Source organism: Mustela nivalis (assembly GCF_964662115.1).
Source record: "Mustela nivalis genome assembly, chromosome: 5".
Classification (NCBI taxonomy): Eukaryota; Metazoa; Chordata; class Mammalia; order Carnivora; family Mustelidae; genus Mustela; species Mustela nivalis.
In genome coordinates, this window is record NC_139024.1 from 55,528,543 (window position 1) to 55,551,457 (window position 22,915).

General features: G+C 36.1%; 1 protein-coding gene across 4 annotated transcripts in view; it reads right to left on the minus strand.

Annotated features, from left to right (window-relative positions):
• ADGB (androglobin) overlaps window positions 1-22,915 on the minus strand; it is a 173,052-nt gene that overhangs the window by 60,471 nt on the left and 89,666 nt on the right. For all 4 annotated transcript variants that reach the window (XM_082730343.1, XM_082730345.1, XM_082730344.1 and 1 more), the window contains 8 exons: window positions 20,595-20,736; window positions 18,899-19,013; window positions 15,237-15,404; window positions 10,788-10,923; window positions 10,036-10,173; window positions 7,761-7,854; window positions 3,253-3,387; window positions 2,599-2,752 (listed from right to left, as the gene is read on the minus strand). In XM_082730343.1, coding sequence (XP_082586469.1) covers window positions 2,599-2,752; window positions 3,253-3,387; window positions 7,761-7,854; window positions 10,036-10,173; window positions 10,788-10,923; window positions 15,237-15,404; window positions 18,899-19,013; window positions 20,595-20,736 — 1,082 coding nt within the window. The remainder of the gene's footprint in view (window positions 1-2,598; window positions 2,753-3,252; window positions 3,388-7,760; window positions 7,855-10,035; window positions 10,174-10,787; window positions 10,924-15,236; window positions 15,405-18,898; window positions 19,014-20,594; window positions 20,737-22,915) is intronic.

The following is a 22,915-nucleotide window of genomic DNA, read 5'->3' on the forward strand; positions in this document are numbered from 1 at the left end:
AGGAGTTACCCAAAATAAGAAATAAGAAAACAAAATAAGAAAATAAGAAAACAAAAACCTAGTTAAAACAAAATAAGAAAAATAAGAAAACAAGAAAACAAGAAAAAAAATAAGAAAATAAGAAAACAAAAAACCTAGTTAAAACAAAATAAGAAAAATAAGAAAACAAGAAAAACAAAGATAAACAAGAAAACAAGAAAAAAAAATAAGAAAATAAGAAAACAAAAAACCTAGTTAAAACTTTCAACAGACTTCTCACCAGAGAAGATATATAGACAGCAAATAGGCAGACAAAAAGATGTTTCATATTGTATATTATCAGAGAAACTCAAACCACCATGAGATACAACTACATTCCTATTAGAATAGCCCCAGTCCGTAACACCGGAAATACCAAATGCCAATGAGGATACAGAGCAGCATCAGGAACTTTCATTCACTGCTGGTTGGAATGAAAAATAGTACAGACACTTTGAAGGACAGTTTGGTGGTTTCTTACAAAATTCTTATTATACAGTCTAGCAATAGTGCTCCTTGGTACTTATGTCAAAAATTTTATGTCCGCACAAAAACTCGCACACAAACATTTGTAGGTGCTTTGTTCATAACTACCATGACTTGGAAGCAACCAAGATGTCCTTCGGTAGGTGAATAGGCAGAAGAATTTTGATACAGGCAGCAGCGGAATATTATTATTAAAAAGAAATGAGCTATTAAACCACAAATAGACATGGAAAGATCTTAAATGTATGTTTTTTAGTGAAAGAAACCAATCTGAAAAGATTACACACTATAGGATTCCAACTTTACCACATTCTGGAAAAGATAAAACTATGGAGACACACAAAAGGTCCGGCGAGGGGGAGGAGGAATACATAGATGGATCACAGAGGATTTTTTTTTTTTTTTTTACTTTTATAAGCACATTTCTTTTTTCTTTTTAATTTTTTTATTAACATACAATGTATTATTAGCCCCAGGGGTACAGGTCTGTGAATCACCAGGTTTACACACATCACAGCATTCACCTTAGCACATACCTTTCCCAATGTCCATAACCCAACCACCCTCTCCTTACCTCCCTCCTCCCGGCAACCCTCAGTTTGTTTTGTGAGATTAAGAGTCCACAGAGGATTTTTTAGGACTATAAAACACTCTTTATGATACCATGATAACGGACACATGTCATTTTACATCCATCCAAACCCATAGCGTGTACACCACCAACAGTGAACCATAATATAAACTATGGACTTCGGGGGATTATAATGTTTCAAGGTAGGATGATCAACTTAATAAGTGTGCCACTCTGCTAGGGCTTGTCGATAATGGGAGAGGCTGTGCACATGTAGGGGCAAGGTGTATATGGGAAATCTCTGTGTTTTCCTCTTGGTTTTGTTGTGAAGCTAAAACTGCTCTCATTTATTGCTACTAAGAGTTGCAATGAAGTCTTTAAACTCTTCCAAAGCTTTTTTTTTTTTTTTTTTTTTTTTTTTAGAAAACTTTCTTTATTTGAGAGAAAAATGGCACAAACAGGGCGGGCAGCAGGCAGAGGGAGAGGGAGAAGCAGGCTCTCCACAGAGCAGGGAGCCGAACATGGGGCTGGCTCCCATGACCCTAAGCCAAAAGCAGAGGCTTAACTGACTGAGCCATCCAGGTGTCCCAAAACCCTTCTAAACCTTAAAAAAATATAAATTTCAATTTTAAAAAACCTCTTAAACAACTCAAAAGAGCAATTAGGTTTTTTGTGGAGTTAATGTTTTTAAAAATTTATCATTCATTCCTATAAACCAGTATTTATTAGATAAGTATGTCTTAATGTGTGCAAAGTAATACACAGAATCATGGGCTGAAATGAACTTTGAAAATCAAATACAACCATAACTCAAAGAGAAAAATGAAAAGATTCAAAGCCATATAGGTAAAGAATGAAAGAATGAAATCAGAGCCAAAACAAATCTCCCAGTTTCCAGTGTGGGTGTATACGCCCTTTTGTTATGCTTCCCCTCTTAGAGGAAATAATCAAAAACACAAATTTGAGATACAAATAAACAGGCAACATGATTTGAGAGGGATCATCAGAAATCAAGGTCTATCATGCTTCAGGAATAATGCACCAAGTGTTTTTTAAGGAATCTGTGTAGCCCTAGAAAAGACTGGGGTGGTGGGTGACGAGTGCCCATGTAAGCACAATCTTCTGAAATATTTAGGGCTGGAATAAAAACCCAGTGGGAAACTGAGACAACCAGCTAATTTGATTGAAGAATTGGACTAAATGAGTCCACCTTCACCTCCATTTCCATTTTAAGGATTTGTATGATTTTATGATTTTAATAGGAATCTCCAATACTTTCCTTTTGTTATATTTTCTTCACAGAGAAAGAGAAAAAAAAGAGCTGAGAGATGAATGTTCTAGCACTCAAATTAAGTACCTTGGGTTGTCAAATAAATGGGACTTCTACAGAAGAAGACCAGGACCCTATTCCTCTGTTAAGTAGGTTGAAAAGCACATGTGCTCTACCTGCTCCTGGACTCTTATTAAGGTGCTGGCTTCTCACTGCCAATCTAACATATGGGGAAAATAAATTTTACACATACCTTATTCTTGGTATAATGATAAGGCACTACTCTTTGGAACACCTTTGGCACTTGTTCCATTGTGTCATTATTAACAATGTGGAGCATGCAGACTGGAAGTGTAGTATATACTTTGGGAACCAAAATCATATCTTGAGGAACCAAAAATATTTCTCTGCAATTAAAAACAATGAACTTCATCTTGATGCGAATCATAAAAAAAGTTTGAAATTTGGTTTCAGGCAAGAAAGAAAAAAGTCTAAAATTTCAAATAACTACACAGTATACATATTTTTTCATTATTAATATACTATTTTGTAGTGTAAATGCAAGCCCTTTAAGAAATCCCATTTTATAAGTAATTCATGACTTTTACCTAATATGATATTGCTTGAAAATTAAATAATTTCTTTCTATACTGGTAACATCAATTTATTATGTTTATCATACTCGTAAAAATACTAATAAGTTTCACATTCTTCATATTTTATTTAAAAAATATGGATAAAATTCCTATAAATCTCATTTATGCATAACAGATGGGGAAGAAGTGTTACGTTGTGAAAACAACCTGTAAATTCATATTTTTACTACTACCATAAATAAAACTCTCTATATATGACTATTGCATGCTATTTAAAGATGACATCATATACGGATTTATGATAGCCTCACCTGAATACTATAAACCAACTATTTGGTAGCTGGTCTGCATAAGTCACAGTATAGTCAGCAAAAACGATCTTAGTTTCCTCATCTTGATAGCATGGATAAGATTCAATAGACTTGCACTTGCTTTTAAACATTAGTCTAGAAATGTAAAAATAAATTAAGTTCCAATGACAAAGGCAACTTTTAAAATAAGTTTTTATTTACAAAAAAAGAAGTAGGGAAAATAACACAAGTATCACAGTCTGTTGTTGGCTGGATTGAGTCCTTGATCAAAGGCTATGGAGTTCATAGTGCAGGGCACTCAGTTCAGGGAGCCCATTCCAGGTCAACTATGAAAGATGTCTCTCAAAGGTCTTTAAAGTTATCTGAAGTTCTTAATCAAAGGGGAACTTAATTCATGATCAAGAAAGTAATTACAGTTTAGAGGTGGGAAATCAGCACCAAAGCTCAAACTACAAGGGTAGGAAAACAGGAAGAGGCAAAGTAGCAATAAATCTGGGTGAGGTCCATTCAAGGTCTGGAATTCCCGTGGGAATCGATAGTCTACTATCGATGGAGTTTAAAGTAAGGAATGGATTTGTAAAAAAGAATTAAAACAAAAAACTAAGGCCATGATCGAGGGGAGAATGTCAGTTTTCCTTCTGCGTAATTTCTGGCCCATAAGAGAGTGTTATATGCAACTGGTTAAAAGAATTATGGAGAGAGATTTCTCCGTGTTTGCCCCTGGAGGGCTGTGGCATATTTCAGAGCATGATGGAAGTCATGTGAGAGAGGCTCTAGGTTCTTTTCCTTCAATGGCCAGGAACTGGATCTAGCTTCAGTAGCAACAGCAATCTAGGGTCTTTTGTATAATGTCTATAGGAATTAGCTGGGATGGAAGCCATAATGGCCATAGAAAATTGTTCTGTATTAGAGGTATAGACAGATCTAGTGGTGTTCTTGCCTTCCAGGAGGCAGATGGCTTGATTGTACCATAGGTGAGAAGCAAAGCTGTGGAGAGTCTTATGGGGGATAGAATTCACATGCTTCATTTGATCACTGATCTTTGATGATGAAAGGAAATTGACAGATTTATATTTGGGAGAGTTTTAAGCCTTTTAGGTTAGTTATGAGAACAAAGATTGACCACAAATCCTGGTTTGCCCGGGGCAGTCCTGGTTTATACTCATAATCTTGTCATAATTATTATGTTCCCTCTGTCCCTTTTGTAAAACTGTCCCAGTTCAAATGATAAATAACCTGATCGCCCTATCTGAAAACTTTAGTGTGGTGGTCTGTCAATACAGGGCACCTTCACGTGGGAGCTGGCCTAATTCAAATGTGGGTGTTGACTGAGCCAACACAGCAGCTAAACAGGCCACTGAGGGAACTGACTGTAATGGGACCAGTTCCCATTCTAAGACAAGGGAGGGATTTAGAGGTATCCCAGTCATTGTTCCCATCATACATTCCATATTTTTTCATAAGTCTCGGGAAATTCCAATGCATATTGGGCCATCAAAATTCTGATGCACTACATTGAATGACCCAGAGAAATATTCCCACCCACTTGAAAGATTTTCTTTTAACTTTACATCCTAGTACAGAAAGAAAGTTATATCAGTAAACTGAGCCTTGCCCAAAGTTCACTTGGGAAAGTTCTATGCCTAAGATCTGAGAGTGTTAAGGCTGGATTCCAGGACCTCAAAGTTTTCCATTTAGTAGTAATAATAAAGTAATATTTATAATTAAGGCTTTGTAATGAGTATTCTGTAGTTTGTGCTAAGTACTTTTCCTGTGTTCCCTTAAATTATCTTTACAGCCTTACAAAAGAATAGTACTATGAGATAGATATTGTTTCTCCTATATTAAAATTATTTCCCTATATTAAATATTATTAATAAAAATATTTCATATTATTAATGAAATTTTAATTTTAACCTTAGAGAGGATAAGAGACTTACCCCAGGTCACACACCTGATAGTGAGTAGATCAGGAGTCATACTGAAAGATGTGTGCAAATCAGTCAGGTTGGATGATCAGTGTCCATGGGCCAGGATTAGGGTGAGGTGAATAACACACTTACCCTAAGGGTTAAGCAAGTACTGTATAGATTTCGATTTTCCCCATGTTTAAAATTTTGGTATTTGGTTCATCATGATTTTTTCATTATTTTTAAGGTTATTTTACATTTTGATATATTTTCATATATAATTTTTATTTGTCTGTTGCTTATAAGTAGAAATCCAATTGTTATTTTATATTGACCTTATCTCCAGCAACTTTTCTTAATTCTCTTATTAACTCTAATAATTTTTCTTTAGATTTTAAAATATTTTCTACTTATACACTCATATTATCTGTAAACAGTGGTGGTTTTATTTTTTCCCTTCAAATTCTAATGACCTTCATTATGTTTTATTGACACTTTGTCCTCAGAATTATTCCAGGGTTATTGTGAATGGAAGTTATCAGGCAGACATTTTTGTCTCATTTCCCAAGAAATGAGAACAACCCAAGAAAATGCTTTCAAAATTTCACCATTAGTCATGTTTGTAGTTAAGTCTTGAAAATACCAGGTACTAATACCATATTAATGAAAGACTTCTCTAAATTTTTCTTCCCTAAAAGTCCAAGTTTTCTAAAAACAAACAAAAAATAATAATTTTTAATTAATGTTAAATCCTATCAAATGTTTTTACTGAATCTATCTGGAGGATCAAATCATTTGTTGCTTTTCTGTCATTGTACTGACTTAAAATGATAAATCTTCTAAACTTAAACCAGCAGTATATCTCTGGGAATGAGAGGCCCATTGAATTATAAGACATTTTCCTTTTTATTTAATTCTAATGTTGATTTTTAAATGTTTTATTACATATTTTTTGCATCTTTTCAAAGGGTCATTGGTTTGCAATTTGAAGAAGGTGATTAGTTTGCAATTTCATTTTTTTACTGACCTTGTTGAATTTTTTAAATCAAGATCATGAATTGGTTAGTGTTTCCTCTTTTTCTGTTCTCTAGAAGATTTGTGAGATTAATATTATTTCTTCCTAAATTCGCTAGCTTTTCATTAGTATATTGCTAGAAAGGGTATCATGCATTCCTCCTCTGTTAGCATTTCATTTAAATTATTACTTTTACCATTTCTGCATAATGTTATAACCTTAGAACTCTTTAAAAATTTATACCTAACATCTACTTTTTTCATTGCTTTAGGTCATGAATTTATTTTTATATGTAGCTATTTGTTGATTGCTCTTTGAAGATAATATGCATTATTTTTCTGGCTGATTTGAAGGTTTTTCTTTTGGTCTTTTTTTTTTTTTTTTTTCAGTAGTTTGACTGCAGTGAGTATAGGAATACTTTTCTTTGTAACCTTTCTGCATGGAGTCGGCTTGCAGTCTCCTGAAAATGTGAGTTGATACATTTTACCAGTTTTGGAAAGTTCTCAGTTATTATCTTTTCATAGTCCAGGGCTATAGTGATGATATTTGGACTTTTTGAACATATTCCATATGTCCCTTATGCTCCTTTCTTACTTCCTATTCATTTTCTCCTAGGCTTCAGTTTGGATACTTTTCTATTGACCTATCTCCAAGTTCACCAATCTCTTCTTCTGTTCTGACTAATCTGCTGTTAAACCTACAAGTAAATCTTTAATATAGTTGTTAAAATCATTTATGTAATTTCCATTTGACTCTGCTATATTCATCTGAAGTTTTAATCCAATTTTTCTTTATTTTCTTTGGCATTACCAGTACAATCAGGTTTTGACATTTTGCTTGCTAACTCCAACATCACCAGAGGATTTGCTTCTTTTATATATGTCTGTATGTGCATATATAGATAGATATGCACAGATAAATATAAGTAATTTATAATTTATAATTTCTCAGTTTTGTTCAAGTTATCCTGTTGCTCAGATATGGTTTGTGGCTACAGTACAGTTTTGTTGAGGCTCAGTCTACTTCCAGTTTATCCCTATTTCTAGATTGTTACTGTTCAGAGATTTCAACCAACAATTATTTATTTATTTATTTGACAGAGATCATAACTAGACAGAGAGGCAGGCAGAGAGAGAGAGGAGGAAGCAGGCTCCCTGCTGAGCAGAGAGCCCGATGCAGGGCTGGATCCCAGGACCCTGGATCATGACCTGAGCCGAAGGCAGAGGCTTTAACCCACTGAGCCACCCAGGCGCCCCTCAACTGACAATTCTAATTATTTGCTGGAGTCCCCTCCCCTAGTAGGTCCTAAACTCTGACTGTGGTCACATCAGCACCATAAGACTTCAGGAAACTTTTCTCTGCTTCTCAGAGGTTTTCTGTTTAGGATCTTAATTAAGTGTAATTACAATAAATCGAAAGCAACAAGTACCATAGAAATGCTTCAGATAAAATATTGTGGAAGTTCAGAAGAAGCAGTTTCTCACTGTGGTGATTAGGAACACTCAATGAACATGGTAGCACTTGAACAGGAACTTGAAGGATACCAAGATACTATAATAAGAAACTTCATTATACTGCTTTACCTTAAGAGAGAAACTGCATACTGTTCTATATTCGGTTCCAATGTACTCCAAACTTTTTGAAGAGTGTCAGCAACACTGGCATTTTCTTTTGTATCTAAAAATAGTAATTAAAAATGCAATATAAAAACTGCGAGATGTCTGAAAGATCATCTTGTTCAAAGCTCTCCTTTTACAGATAAAGAAGCTGAAATTTACAAGGTGGTATCCAAAGCCACAGGCTTTATTAGCAGCAAAATTTTGCTAAAATATAAAGTTATAAACTTCTAGTCAACAGCTCTGCTCATCAATTTGTGCTGTTTCCCTTCATCTTCAGTTTAAAAATCACAAAGTGTCCCTTGATCTAATTGAAGAGTCTCATCAAAGAGTTTATATCAGGAGACCTTTTGTCACCAAAAGTTCCTTATGAAAGTTTTTATGACAGAAAAAAAAAAAAATTCATCCAATTTTTCTAAAAAACAATGGCTAATGGGATCCCACTAAAGCTCAATCCCATAATCCACATTTGTTTAGGAGTAAATGAAAATGGTAAGAAAAAATGCAAATACATACTAGCTGGCTCAAATTTAACATGTCAGAAACTGACTTTTTCCCAAATTATCCTATTGTAATGTCTTCATAACACTTACTAGCATCTGAAATTGATATCTTAATATATTTACTTGTCCATTGTATGTCTATCACCATTAGAACACAAGGTTCATCAAAGCAGAAACTGTCAGTTTACCTGACTTCAACAGAGTCAGAATTTAGAACAGTGCTGTGCACACAATAAATAAGCGTTAAGTGAAAGAAATGCATATATTATTAATTATTAAAACATTATTAAGTTGTTCAAGTTTTTATGTCTCAAAAGAGAAAGAAAACCATTGTTTATAATTTTTACAGCATATGTGGACAAAAAATATATTTTACTATATATTTGATTTGATAAATCTATCTTTACTTTTTCTAATAGAATAATAGCAAAATTAAGCAACAGTAATATTTTTCTCACACACAATTATACAATACAGTTAATTAACTTTACATTTGTGTATCTGTAGTTTTCCCCGCTGAGATGGACATTTTGATTATTCCCATTAAATACTTCCAATAGAGACACTTTACAACAAAATGTTTCAGTACATTCAAAGAATTCTATTGGCTGGTGCATCTGGGTGTCTCAGTCAGTTAAGTGTCTGCCTTCAGCTCAGGTCATGATCTCAGAGTCCCCAGATGGAGCCCAGAGTTGGGCTCCCTGCACAGGGGGTTGTCTGCTCCTCCCTCTCCCTTTCCCCTGACTTGAGCATTTGCAAGCCACGCGCGCGCTCTCTCTCTCTGTCCCCTCTCAAATAAATAAAACCCTTGAAAAGAATTCTATTGGAATTTTCTTTTGAAACTTTTTTTATGAAACAAAATCTGCAGAATGAAAATAATTAAATATAGTTTTGCCCTGCAGTGTTTTATTTTAAGTTGATAAAAAGCTAAAATAAAATAACCTTTTTCACAAAAGGTTCATTATACATACCTAAATAATTTAATAGGATACACTGATAATTTGGTTTAACAGCTAGAATACACTGCAAACGCATTCTGTGTACTCTAAACATATACCACGTGGACATATGAAAGCTTCCTTCATTCAGCTCATTCATTCATTTACCCATTCATTCATTTATTTCTTTGAAAAATGGTCTACAAATATAAAATATCCATGACTTAGCTGAAGCTGACTGCTGTAGCATTCTGCTAGGTATTAGAGATGCATGGAGGAAAAGACGGGCTGTCGGTGTTTTAAGACTCACAACAGACTGGGAAGACACAGCGGATCTTCCACTGACTCCTTCATTCTTTCTTCCAGCACATATTTGCTTTGTGCTTACTCTGTACCAGGTACTGTGGTCAATTCTGGCAGCTAGAAAGTAAGGGTGCTGACATGCATTCTGACCTCAAGGAATTTCAATTTTTTTTTTTTAAGATTTTATTTATTTACTTGACAGACAGAGATCACAAGTAGGCAGAGAGGCAAGAAGAGAGAGAGGCAGAAGCAGGCTTCCTGCCAAGCAGAGAGCCCGATGCGGGGCTCGATCCCAGAACCCTGGGATCATGACCTGAGCCGAAGGCAGAGGCTTTAACCCACTGAGCCACTCAGGTGCCCTGGAATTTCAATATTTATAAAGTTACAAAGAATCAGCCCAATAGTAAAGTAAGACGACTCCAAAATGTTTTTCCTTAGCACACAAATATTCCTTCTTACATACACAAGTTTATTTTATAAATGACTAGAACATGATACCTGGTGTTCTAGCTTTCATAAGCAATCTGACATAAGTCCCTCTCCACATGGCTTGAATTTTAATTGCTGCTGCTACTTCCTCGGGAGAATATTCTTTATCACTCACTGGTAGAGAGTATTTAACATCGACCCATTCCGCTGGAAAGAGAAAAAAAATTTTGGACTGAAGTTTAAGTTAAAGTATTTAATCCTTTCCCCAGTTCTCAATGCTTTTAACTGCTAAAGTACCCTGACATATAAAGTGCCACAAGGATAGATTTATTTTTATAATTAATATTCTGCTCTGCAGGTGGCCCTTTTTTAGAATGTAAACACTCTGGAAAAGGGAAACACTACATATTGACCCATGAGTAAGCTTCTACTAATTATTCTGTGAAAATAGTGAGGAGTTTCTCTCAAAATTGAAAGAAAATATTAAAATTGCATGACTAGCGCATAGGGAGAGCAGGAAAGGAGAGTTACTTGGATCTGAAGATATTCCCAGAATTCCTCAAATCATACCATAAATGTTAGCGACATTCATAGTCTTTCAGGGAAGTAACAAATAGAACAGGGAAATTCTGGGCTTCCCTGGAAATATGCAAGTTGGGGACACATGACAGATCCTTGGAGAACTGTGGGCTTCCCAGAGCACAGCTTGAATTCTCCATGTCTCTACCTACTCCACAAAAACTTTGTGCTTTTTTCAAATTACTTCTCTTCTATAAGCCTAGAAAGCCTTTTGTCAAACAAATATCTAAACTATTCAGTACCTAAAGAAACCTCTTCTAAGGAGTAATCGAGTAACTCCAAATCCAAAACCATAGCACGAAATGCAAATTTAAAGTTGGGAGGAGGTTTTGTTAGCTGAGTTTTTTTCATTAAGCGCCATAAAGAAATATGAAAAACCTGAAAAAGAGAAAATATGTTAGTACATTTTTTTTAAACCAAGAAAATGGCATTACCTGGCCAAAGAGGCTCTAAAGAACTTTAAATACTCTAAAAATAAAAATACGTATTTCTCAGATGCACAATAACAGAAGATTTTGAAGTCTCACTCACCCAGGAAGAAAGCAAAATTACTTATCACCTTACCATTTCTAGTTTAATAAAATTTAATCACTATAACGTTTATAATGTACCCTCAATCAGAATATAACTGTTTAAAGAGATAAAGCATAAGATGAAAAATATGGCCCGTGTCCTTAATTAAGCAAATTGAATATTATATTTCATTTGTTCTAAAATGTCATCCACTGTAAGACACACTATTGTTTCATGTGTTACCAAAAGAGAAAATATGCTGTTTGGATTTTTTATTACTTGCTTATTTTCATCTATGAATACTTGCTTCTTACTGAAAAAGCTCTTTTAGATTTGTTTAGACAGAGCTTTTCCATCATTCATCACACCGAAACACACATGAAGAAATAAAATGAGCTGCCTAAGTTTTGGTTAAGAATTCTGAAAACATTCATATTCAAACTCTTACCCTTGAAAGTCACTTTTTGAAGATATTTAATATGTGTGTTTTCCTATATAATTTTGTCCTTTATGTTGTCAAGCTTTGAAGCACCATTGCCTAAAGTGCATTCTACTTTTGTCCCTGGGGTTTCACTCAAACCACCGACCCCTGTCAGTAAGTGCTGGTGCTGACTCACTCCTGATCCTACCAAAGAAGACCCATGGAATGTTTTTAGACCATAACCAGAACACATACTCCTTCTTCCAATTTTATTTTCATAGTTTTTATCTTGAAATTCTGAGATTCCATTTACCCAGTCTTTCCACTGAGAAGGCCAACCAAGGCCCAGCACCTTGCTGCTGGATTATTTTTATCTACTTATTTGTCCACAGGGAGTAATGTGCTTAGTGGATTATGTAAGGTGCCTGGGACAGCATCTGAGATGATTTTTAGCCACATTCTCTTCTCCTTCTCTCTCTTTTCCCTGGGCCCCGGAGGTGGGGAGAGGTATCAGTCTGGTGTGGGGAAAATCCCTCTGCTATCTTGTTTTTTTCAGAGGCTCTCTAATGTGATTTCTCTTCCCAGAAGGATTAGGCCTTTGTCAAACAATACACATATTTCTTTAGAAGCAGTAACAGTATGAGTCCTTATGAACATGTCCATGTGTGTGCAGAGAATTCTGAAGGCTACCTGGCCAGCAATGACTATAAGGAACCACCAATTACAAGGCAGATTTCCTTCTCATGTTAAAATGTGGAAAGAAATGTGCCCCTTAGAATTGGTGAAATACAGTGCTCTTCAAAGACATATGATTATTGTACTCCCTGCTTAGTCCACATTTTCTGACTACTTCTCACCCTTCTTCATATATTTAGAGAAAAGGACTTAATCTCATAATCTATATTTGTAACTGCCCCATCAACTGACAATGGTGGATAAGCCTGCAAGAAACCACCTAACCCATGCTGAGCAAATCATTGTTACTTTGGTTGAATAGTTTGAAATCAGGATCAAGACATTCTAAACTGGCCTCATATGGGAAAGTGATGCAAGTCAGGAGTCAGTTTTTCCATGATATGAATTTAGGAGTAGAGACAACATGTTTACAAGAAGAAAAACAAAATGAAGAAGATATGTTCCAAAGGCTGTCTATCCCTTCTTTAAAGTTCTCCACTGAGTCCTTCCTATCCTTGGGAGCCAAGACCTCCCTATATCCTTATAATAAATTAGCACAACTAACTCCTTGTTATGACTTAAATGAGTTAGATTTGTTTTTTGTGCCATGCAAACAAAATGCTCTAAGTATTTCAGTGTCTAAGATAAAAACAAAAAAAAATAACTGGTTATATTAATCATCCTACTCTCCTACACTTAAGTGTTCAGTGTCCTTGATCATGTTGGTGTTCTACAGGATATCAATCTGGGTTCTGTGTGAATGTTGATGACAGCAGTGAACTCGGACCTGAGGGCAGGAAGGGGCCATTACTCTGACATCCTGATTAAGACACATGCATGTTAGAGAGTAGGGCATAATCTCACAGATTCATGGATTCACCATATCAGTGATTTCAGGGGTCTAGAGGATTAGGCATGCTGGGACATCCCTTCTAAGGTAAAGGATAAGATACTACAATTAAGAAAGAGGCCAGTCCTTCATAGTCTTCTCTGGAATTCCTGATAAAATATTCTGCTTTGGGGAATATTATTCCAATCATTTACTGAATGACTTAGAAGGCCTTAAGGTTGAGCAGAATCCAAAGCAAAAGAAAGATCTCTAGGAGATTTGAGCACCGTGGGAAACAAAGAAAGATCACCTTGTCCAATTGTGTTATAAACATTGCTAATGAAAGATCTCCCAGAAAACACACTAGTGTTATTCACTAGTGAGAGAGTCCTTATCTGTGGGATACTTACCTGACCCATCTGGAATTGTTTATGGTAGATAAATTTGAAATTTATTGATTTATGGGATGTGGCTCTAAAAAAGTGTCACATAACTATGTAATATAAAAATGTAAAAGTATTCAAAAATTTAAAGTATTTCGTTACCAAAATTGCTCCCTTTTGTGTAAATGAAGCATGCACAAAGGTCCTTTACATATTAGATCTGGCCAAGCGACAGCAGATTCATGCACAAGTAATCTGGGTGGCAGAGACAGGAACTGCAAATGGCTCCAATAGTTTGGGCTCTCTTTTATCCAGGTTTAGCAATCTGTCAGTAGCAGAAACTTTAATACAATACCATCCTTCGGGGATTCCAGTCAGTTGTGTGGTAGCAAGTTTATTTCAGTGGGCTTCTATCAAGGGTATACAGAAGCACCAAGACATGTCCCAGCAAATTCAGACATAATACTTCCTGTCTCCATTTTGTCCTTCCTAGCATTGACACTTACCTCAAATATGAGTTTGCTTTCTCTTTCTTTGGTGCCTCTGCCAGTATCATTGTCCAAGGGGTTATGGAAAGTCTGATTTACAAACATTAGATCCAACCTAACATCCCCTGGGAGCAAGGTCATATTATACAGAGAAGATTTAACCACTGGAGAATGTCTCGGACTCAATGGGCCTAATATATACTGTAGAAGGAACCGACAAAACTCCTGGTAAATTGGTAAATATAAAAGTAAATATAAAAGTCTCAGCTAAGAGGCCATCCTAGTGATGACATCTTGTAGAACTGACAGGATATCTTCCAGGGCATGGTATACATGAACAGAACCAAAACCCAACATGCAGTGTTGTATCTGTAAAAGCTAAGACACATAGGGATTCAAAAATTAGAAGTAAGATTGGCCTCTCTCACCATTATTTTGCAACGGATGTTTCCATCAGGCAACGTGTTATGATTTACAATAAACCTAAGTTATGATATAGGCCTGGTTGCTTTGAGCTTCTCATTCAGGTATGCGAGTAGGAGAAAAGGAAAAAATATAATGCTGTGTGGGGAGAATTTACCCTGACTGTCATGAAGTACTAGGGCTTCTACTCCATAATGGGGACAAGAAGAATTATGTTTGAATTCACTGGGACACTTCTTGGTGCTTCCGCAGTAAATGATTAATCACAGCCTGAAAAGAGTAAGGCAATCAAGGTCTTGGGCACATCAGGATTAGAAGTCTAGGTCACCCACCAGGCAACAAGAACAACTGAAGCTTTGGATGGAAGAAAGGAGAACTCTAGAATGGTTGGTAGAGGAGAGAGATGTTGAATACCAACTATGGCTTCAGGACCAGATGTAGCAATGGAGACCACAACTTTCTAGTCCTATGATGATTTAATTATTTGCTTATTTTTAAGGTTTGGGAATACCGCCTTAAGCCATCTAGAACCACCACCTTAAAGAGTGGTTTGATAACAGAGTTCACTTAAGGGGGGAAATCAGATTGGTTGAAGAGTAAATCATGGCAGGTATTTCTTGCAGATTATTCATGCTATAGGTAAACAGTTCTCAATTAGGGGTGAACTATGTCCCAGGTAGAGTTGCCAGATAGAATACAAGATACTATAAAGGCAAAAACAAATTACAAGAGAAAGGCTTAATTCTCTCTATGGAAAATAAAAGAAGAAACTATTTCCCTCCCTTTTTCTTAGACACCTCTTTCAGAAATTTACTATTGCAAGTTCTTTCTCTTTCTCTGTGAAATGTATGTAAGTCTTTCTTAAAAGGCTAAATTTTGAAGATCACCTACTATTTTTTTTTTTTTTTTGGCAAATGGAAATTATCCTTCTAGAAACATCATAACTTAGATGTGCTTACCCTGAAGTGCTGTGTAGTTAGTTCTTTATTGTGGAGGGGTACAGGGTAGTGAGCCGCTTGTAAATCCTTCATAGCCACAGAGAGTTTACCCTTATCTTTGAAACTAGCAATCACATTTCCAACAGCTTTCAAAATCGTTAGAGACTGCTCTGTGAATCGGTAGCTCTCCTGTGGAGACAAACCATAGCAGCCAGCCTTAGTTTCTTTTTCATTTTTATTAAAGTGTAATTAAGCTTATACAAATTTAATTTCTGTTGGTATAATAAACCTCTTCTGTATAGTTGATTCAATAGTTATTTATGAAACCCTTGCTTGATCAAGGCATTTTCCTAGGGTCTATGATCTTAAAGATATAAAACAAGTGTTATAATTCCTGCTGTAGTGGGGACACATGGGAAGGACACCTACCTCATACTGGGAGCCAGAGGAAATTTCTCCAGAGTATTGATACCTAGACTTAGTCCCAAGGACATCGAGGAGTTACTTTGACACAATTGTGTGGGATTGGAGAACTGATGGGCAGAGAAGAGTTTAGGGAGAGAGTGATAAAGATTAAAAAGATAAGTGGGTGAAAAAGGTAAAAAGATAATTCCTGCTATTGACTCTGAGGAGAAAATGAATGCAAAAGGGGGATAGGGATATGGAAAACAGTATGGAAGTTCCTCAAAAAATTTAAAATAGAACTATCATCTATTCTAGCAATCTTACTTTGGGTATATAACAAAGAAAATGAAAACAGGACATTGAAAACATATCTGCATCCCCATACTCATTGTAGCATTATACATATTAGCCAGGACATGGAAACAAACTAAGTGTCCATCAGTGGATAAATGGATAGAGAAGATGTAGTGTATGTGTGTGTATAGATAGATGTATGTGTATATATAAATACAGATGTAGTATGTATATATATATTATATATCCATTACACATAACTATATATATGTAAAGCTGTAGTATGTATGTGTAATATGTACACACATATATTTTATATATATACTTTATACACACACACACAAATACACAGAGACAATGGAATATTATTTAGCCATGAGAAAGAAGGAAATCCTGCCATTTGTGACAACATGGATAGATAGACTTTGAAGGCATTATGCTAAGTGAAATAAACCAGACAGGGAAAAACAAAGATTGCACAGTATCATTTATGTGTGGAATATTTAAAAACAAACTCAAAATCAGAGGGTAGAAAAGTGGTTGTCAGGGGCTAGGAAGTGGGTAAAATGAGTGGTTCATGAAAGGATATGCACCTTCAACTACAAGATGAACAAAGTCTGAAGATCTATATGTAAACCATAGTGACTACAGTTGATAACATTGTATTGTATAATTGGTATCTAAGAGACCAGAACTCAAATGTCACCCCCCCCAAAAAAATGTTGTTAACAACAAAAAGATAAGTATGAGAGGTGATGGTTGTGTTAATTAACTAGATGGTGGGTATCCTTTCACAATGTTTATGTATATCACATGACCACAATGTACAGTTTGTATAACTTAGGATTTTATTTGTCTATTTTACCTCAATAAATCTGACAGAAAAAAGAAATTGGATGTCAAATTGCAAATCTGTAGGTCAAACACAAAAAGAGAGTCAGTGTGGGGTGGGGGAGCAGAGAAAGAGAGAGGAGGAGAGAGAGAGAGAGAGGAAGAGAACCCTGAGAGGAAAAGGAATTTACAGATTATTTTGATCGGTGTGTAGTAGGTAGTTGGTGGCTAGAGGAGAAGCTACCCAAAGCAGAGGGTGCTTTGAGACAGCATGAAGAGGGTGAAATTGTGAAGTGTTTTCATTCCTTCCTAGGGTGCACCATGGTGCCATCATTATTCCTTGGTTCCCTGCAGAAATTGTGAGGAATGGCCTAGCAGCTATGCCTGGACGGTACGATACCCTGCTGGGGTGACCGGATGAAGACAGATGCAACTGAATTGCCCCCTTAATGCATTCGTCATTCTATTACCTTCTACCCCAGCCTCTGAAAGCCTAGAGAAAGCATCTTCTCATGGTGTTTCTCCCTGAGGTGAAGCCATGACCAGAAAAATTGGTTAAATGATAGCACTGGGCGTGATCATGTATGGCTCTGAGGAGTTTCTGTCTCTCTGCCCTTGGACTAGTCTATCTCTTGTTTCTTCATTAAAACTGAAGAATAATAATAGGTCCTGGTTTTCAGGCCCAGTAATTTTTACAAGATGGAGGAACTGATAACCCCAGGGAAAGATGAGTTCGCAGACTAAAATAACTAAACATTTATAAAGTTAAGTCACCTAAAGAAAGAGACAAACTGGATAATCCATACTACCTGAAGCAGAATCTTTTTTTTTTTCTTTAAGGGAAACAAAGAAAAAATGAAATAAGAATTTAAATAAGCAAGATAGGGGCACCTGGGTGGCTCAGTGGGTTGGGCCTATGCCTTCAGCTTGGGTCATGATTTCAGGGTCTTGGGATTGAGTCCCGCATCGGGCTCTCTGCTCAGCGGGGAGCCTGCTTCCCCCTCTCTCTCTGCCTGCCTCTCTGCCTACTTGTGATTTCTGTCTGTCAAATAAATAAATAAATAAATAAGATCTTTTAAAAAAAGAATTTAAAATAAACAAGATAAACATAATTAAGGGAATAAGAGACATGTATTTATAAGGTGGGCTTGTTGATCTTCTGTCTATGGAGCAGGAGGGAGAGGACAGGTGAGAAACAGCACAGCAGAGAGGGGGCAGCCATGGGCAATCCTATACAACCACTGCCCAGAGAGGCAAGAATTCATGACTGAGCACATCTGGGCCACAGCAACATTAACATAAAAGAGCTGCTTCTGAGGCATCTTGTTGCTACCTGGGCCCAGAAGTTTACTGACTGGCTGAGAAGATCCTGCTTCATTAATATGAGGAGGTGCTACAGGGAGATGGGTTTGGTAGAGGGTGTAAAACTGGACTGTGCAGCAGGAATGCCTCACACAAATTGGGCCCTCCCCAAAGCATCAGGCAACGTATCTAAAGAAGAGGTCTTATGGAGATCATCTAAAACTAAGACAGGCTCTCAGGGGAAATGCTGGGTTCGTTTACATTGTTTCTTCTTTCAGATGTTTCAGAACAGAGGAGTAAGAGAAACTAAGAAGAGGCCAAGAGAAGAAGAGATGAGCAAGAATGACAAAACTATCCATGGATCCTCTCTCCCTGGATTCCAGAGTCAAACACTCCAAATTCTTTAGGTCAGTGAAGGGGCACAAGGACAATATGATACCACAATTTTAAGCTTTAATGAAAAGGTCTGTACTGACCCTCTATACATCCCAAACGACCAATATGCTATGGGATCTACCAAAAATGTGGATGTGACAGGGAATTCCACAGAGCAGCGGTGAAGGCAGTTGTTGGAGAAAAACTAAAATTATTTTATTTGTATCTGTATTGTTAACAGAGTTTAGACTATTTATTATACATAAATACATTTGGGAGGAGTTTCTTAAAATTCTTAGTTCTTAATTCTTTTTTTTTTTTTTTTTTTTTTTTTTTTTTTTTTTAGTTCTTAATTCTTAATTAACAGTTTTAAAAGGTAAAAAAAAAAGTAAGGAAAATGATTTAGTTCCGAATTTTTGGAAACACACACACACACACACACACACACACACAATCATGGTTGCTTAAATACTTACGGGCTCAAAGTGGGGTAGCACAACATCTTCATCTCCAACAACAAAAGTCACCATGCTGCAGATGTGTATGGAATGTCCTACTGGGGAGTATGCAGTGAAGAGCAGCATATGTCTCCTAAAGACAATGGAAAATATATAAGGACCAATGGGCTCCTTTGTTGTAGTTCTAGCCTCTGTTAGTTGCTTGATGACAGTCTGTGCTCAAATGAAGTCAAACATTAGTGAGACTTGAATTTTTTTTAACACAGATGGGATAAAGACCTTTGAATTTTCATTCTGAAAGAATCATCAGAGGTCATGGGATTTAATTGCATGAATTATATAGGACAGAAAATAGTTACACTAAATGATGAACTTGACCATGAGGTAGCTCTCTGCCATATACCACAGTCACATCCCAGGAGATGATTTTTCCCTAACAATAATTCATGGTGCTTAAGGCTTTGTAGATTTCAGATTCATTTCATAGTCATTTTCTCACAAATGTGTCATTTCACCTATGCTGTTTGTGCCTCTCCTACCAGGTTGTGGTATCACTGAGAGCAGCAATGCTCATTTCTCCTCAGTTACTGAGCACTTGGAACATTCATAAAACACTCACACAGATAGATTAGGTCCTGGGGGAAACACTTGGATATATATAAGAAGGTTCTTCATTAATTCCCTGGTTTTGGTTGTTGTGATGGATGAGCACTCAGACAGAATAATGACTTCTGGGAAAGTCTCTTTTATGACAAAGTTTTTAGGGTAGAAGTGAGAAACTCTGAAGTTTTAAAATTTATTATTTTCTAGGAATACTGGGTGCTTGCCACACATTATTTTAGCATTTGCTTTTGCTGTGTAGGCTTTGCTTTTTCTATAAGAGCTGTAGCTTTTCACTGATTACATAGAATTAACATGATTGATCTTAGGAAATCCAGTAAAAATATTTATTTCATATGAAATAGGAAGTTATGTTTTGAATTTTAGTTATCAAAATCAAGAAAGCTTCAACTATACGTATTTTCTTTAAAATGGAAAATGTTATCTCAGTCAAAGTTATCTTAATTAAAAATAAAACTATAGGTAAGATTAAAAGCAAACCACAGGTTAAAAATAAAGAAACCATAGGGGAAAAAAATGCTATGTTTGTCAATCTGTTTTTAAATAAAATCATAGTTTTACTAAGGGATATAAGATTTACCAGAAAACAAAAAGGATAGTTTAATAAATGAATTTTGGAAATGCTATTTTAAACCATATTTTTTTTTAAAAAGATTTTATTTATTTATTTGACAGAGAGAGAGACAGCGAGAGAGGGAACACAAGCAGGGAAAGTGGGGAGAAGCAGGCTTCCTGCGGAGCAGGAAGCCCATTGCCGGGCTTGATCCCAGGACCCTGGGATCATGACCTGAGCTGAAGGCAGATGCTTAATGACTGAGCCACCCTCAGTGCCTCTAAACTATATTCTTCCTTAAGAAATTACCAGACTTTGACAATCATGAGTATTCCAAAAGGAGATTCACTGAACAGCATTTATTCAATTTCTTTGTTCATGCAATCATTTTTCTCAAGAATCTTAGTGATAGCTTTGTTTCTTACAAAATCACTTCAGGAGGCAATATTCTGGGTCCCATATTGTTTACTTATTTGGTAGCCAGTGGTTTACAAGGCTTCAAAAAATTCTTCATATGGGAAAAATGAAGTCACTCCATACCCAACAGGCAGGCGAACCACTGTAGCCTTAGTAGCATATGTATGAATCTTTGTAACAAGTTCCCGGGACTTCAGAGATTTCCAAGAAACTGATTCAGCTGTAAGCAGCCCAGGCTCTATTTGGGGACTGTCTTTTGCTAAAGCTAGGAGGAGAGGGAGAAAGGTTAAAATTTGACCGTGACAGTTTAGCTGGTCTTTACAACATTAGTAACAATAATAATATCAGGAATTAGAGATTTTCTGAAATTATTCATAAAACCCAGAGAAAATACTATGGGTAAATAACTACTAGAAATAACACTGGTGAGACTCAGGTCTTCCTCTCTGTCCGTTTTTCCTCCTCAGAATCATCTCTCACTAAAGAAACCAGGAGTGGGAGAGTTAACAAAAGTACAGACAAGACTATCCCATTTAATCATCTGTGGCAGAAATCACAATATCTCTCTAGATGCAGTTTTTTTTTTTTAAATATTTTATTTATTTATTTGACAGAGAGAGACCACAAGCAGAGAGAGAGGAGGAAGCAGGCTCCCTGCTGAGCAGAGAGTCCGATGTGGGACTCGATCCCAGGACCCTGAGATCATGACCTGAGCCGAAGGCAGCGGCTTAACTCACTGAGCCACCCAGGCGCCCCACTCTAGATGCAGTTTTAAGGGGGAAAGACACATCTGGGAAAATAAAAGATTTTCCTTAGATAGTGGCAAAGCAAGATCAAAATACTCCATTGTTTAATCAAAGTTTTTAATTTTGATTCTTAGCTTTGACTATGTGTAGAAATAGCAAATAATGGACAAAAATTTAATTTTCATATTAAGTGTTCCTCTTAAAATGAATAAAGAATATTAACTAATTTTCATTAGTAGCTAAGGCCAAAAGACTTTTTAAATTAAAAAAAATGTAATTGAGACAACATTGACACAAGATATTTTATTAGTTTTAGGTGTATCATATAATGATTGCTATTTGCACATATTGTGAAATAATTACCATGAAAATTTAGTTAACATCCATTACTATACACAATTATAATTTTTTTCTTGTAATGAGAAACTTTGATTTACTCGTTTAGCAATTTTCAAATATACAATATAGTATAGTGTCGTTAACTATAGTCACTTTGGTGTACATTACATCTTCAGGAATTAGCTTATATTTTTACCCTATTTATAAACTGAGCATATAAGGGTAAAACATGACCTGAAACACCTCCACACACATCGAATTTCAATGTTTGAAGACATAGTGTGGCTTAGGAGTTATTAGTTAGTAGATACACTAAGCTTATACCACTGAAGTTTGGCAAATTTATTCAATGAATACTTATTTTCTATGGCTACACTAGACACCATTCACAACACTGGGTATAACTGAGAGGAAAATCATAGTCCCTGCTGTCAAAGTTGGTAGGACCTTTAATAGTCAGCATTTAGCAAAATTTTATTGTACCTCCACAGTGCCAGGTATTATAAATTTGAACTATAGATGATTTGGTTTTGCTGTTTAGGCTTTACTTTTTCTATAAGAGCCATGGCTTTTCATTGATCACATAGAATTAACATGACTGATCTTGGGAAATCCAGTAAAAATCGTTTTTTCATCTGACACAGGAGCTACTACTTTGAATTTTATCAAAATCAAGAAAACTTTCGATTATACATATTTTCCTTAAAGGGGAAAATGTGATCTGCTTAGCCAAGTTTATCTTAGTTAAAAATAAATGTACAGGTAAGATTAAAAACAAACCATAGGCAAAACTACGATTGGTAAGGGGGGAAAAATGCTGTTTCCTTGCCTGTTTTTAGATAAACAGATTTAACTTTAACCCAACAGGACAGAGACTTGAAGAATGATGTTTTGTGTATGTGTGCAAATGTGCAAGGGGCTTGTCTTAGAGAGAAGCAAGAATAGTCCCTCCATGAGAGCAGGAGGGAAGATGACCAGTATTGTGAAGAGCTCATTATGGGAAGATGAGGTGGGTCATTCTTGATTTTTGTCTATCCTGCCAGTGGAAATAGCAGTAAGGTCATTAGCTAAAAATGCACAAGGATGAAAGCAACTGTTGGAGAGATCTGGAGGTTTGAGATAATCTTCCATTTGGACAAGAGTGGAGAATACATGAACCAGGGAAATATCAGCAGTGTTTAAGGGCCATTTTGAAATCTGTGGCCCTCAGGTGAAAGTGAGGCTAGCTCATAGGATTATTTTTTTCTCTAGTCACATTTAGCTGCTCTGATGCACACAGGTAAGATGCAGAGTTCATCTGTTGAATCAACCAATATCAAGGTTTTGCCAGGAAAGGAAGCTGAGAGGGAGAGAAAAGCA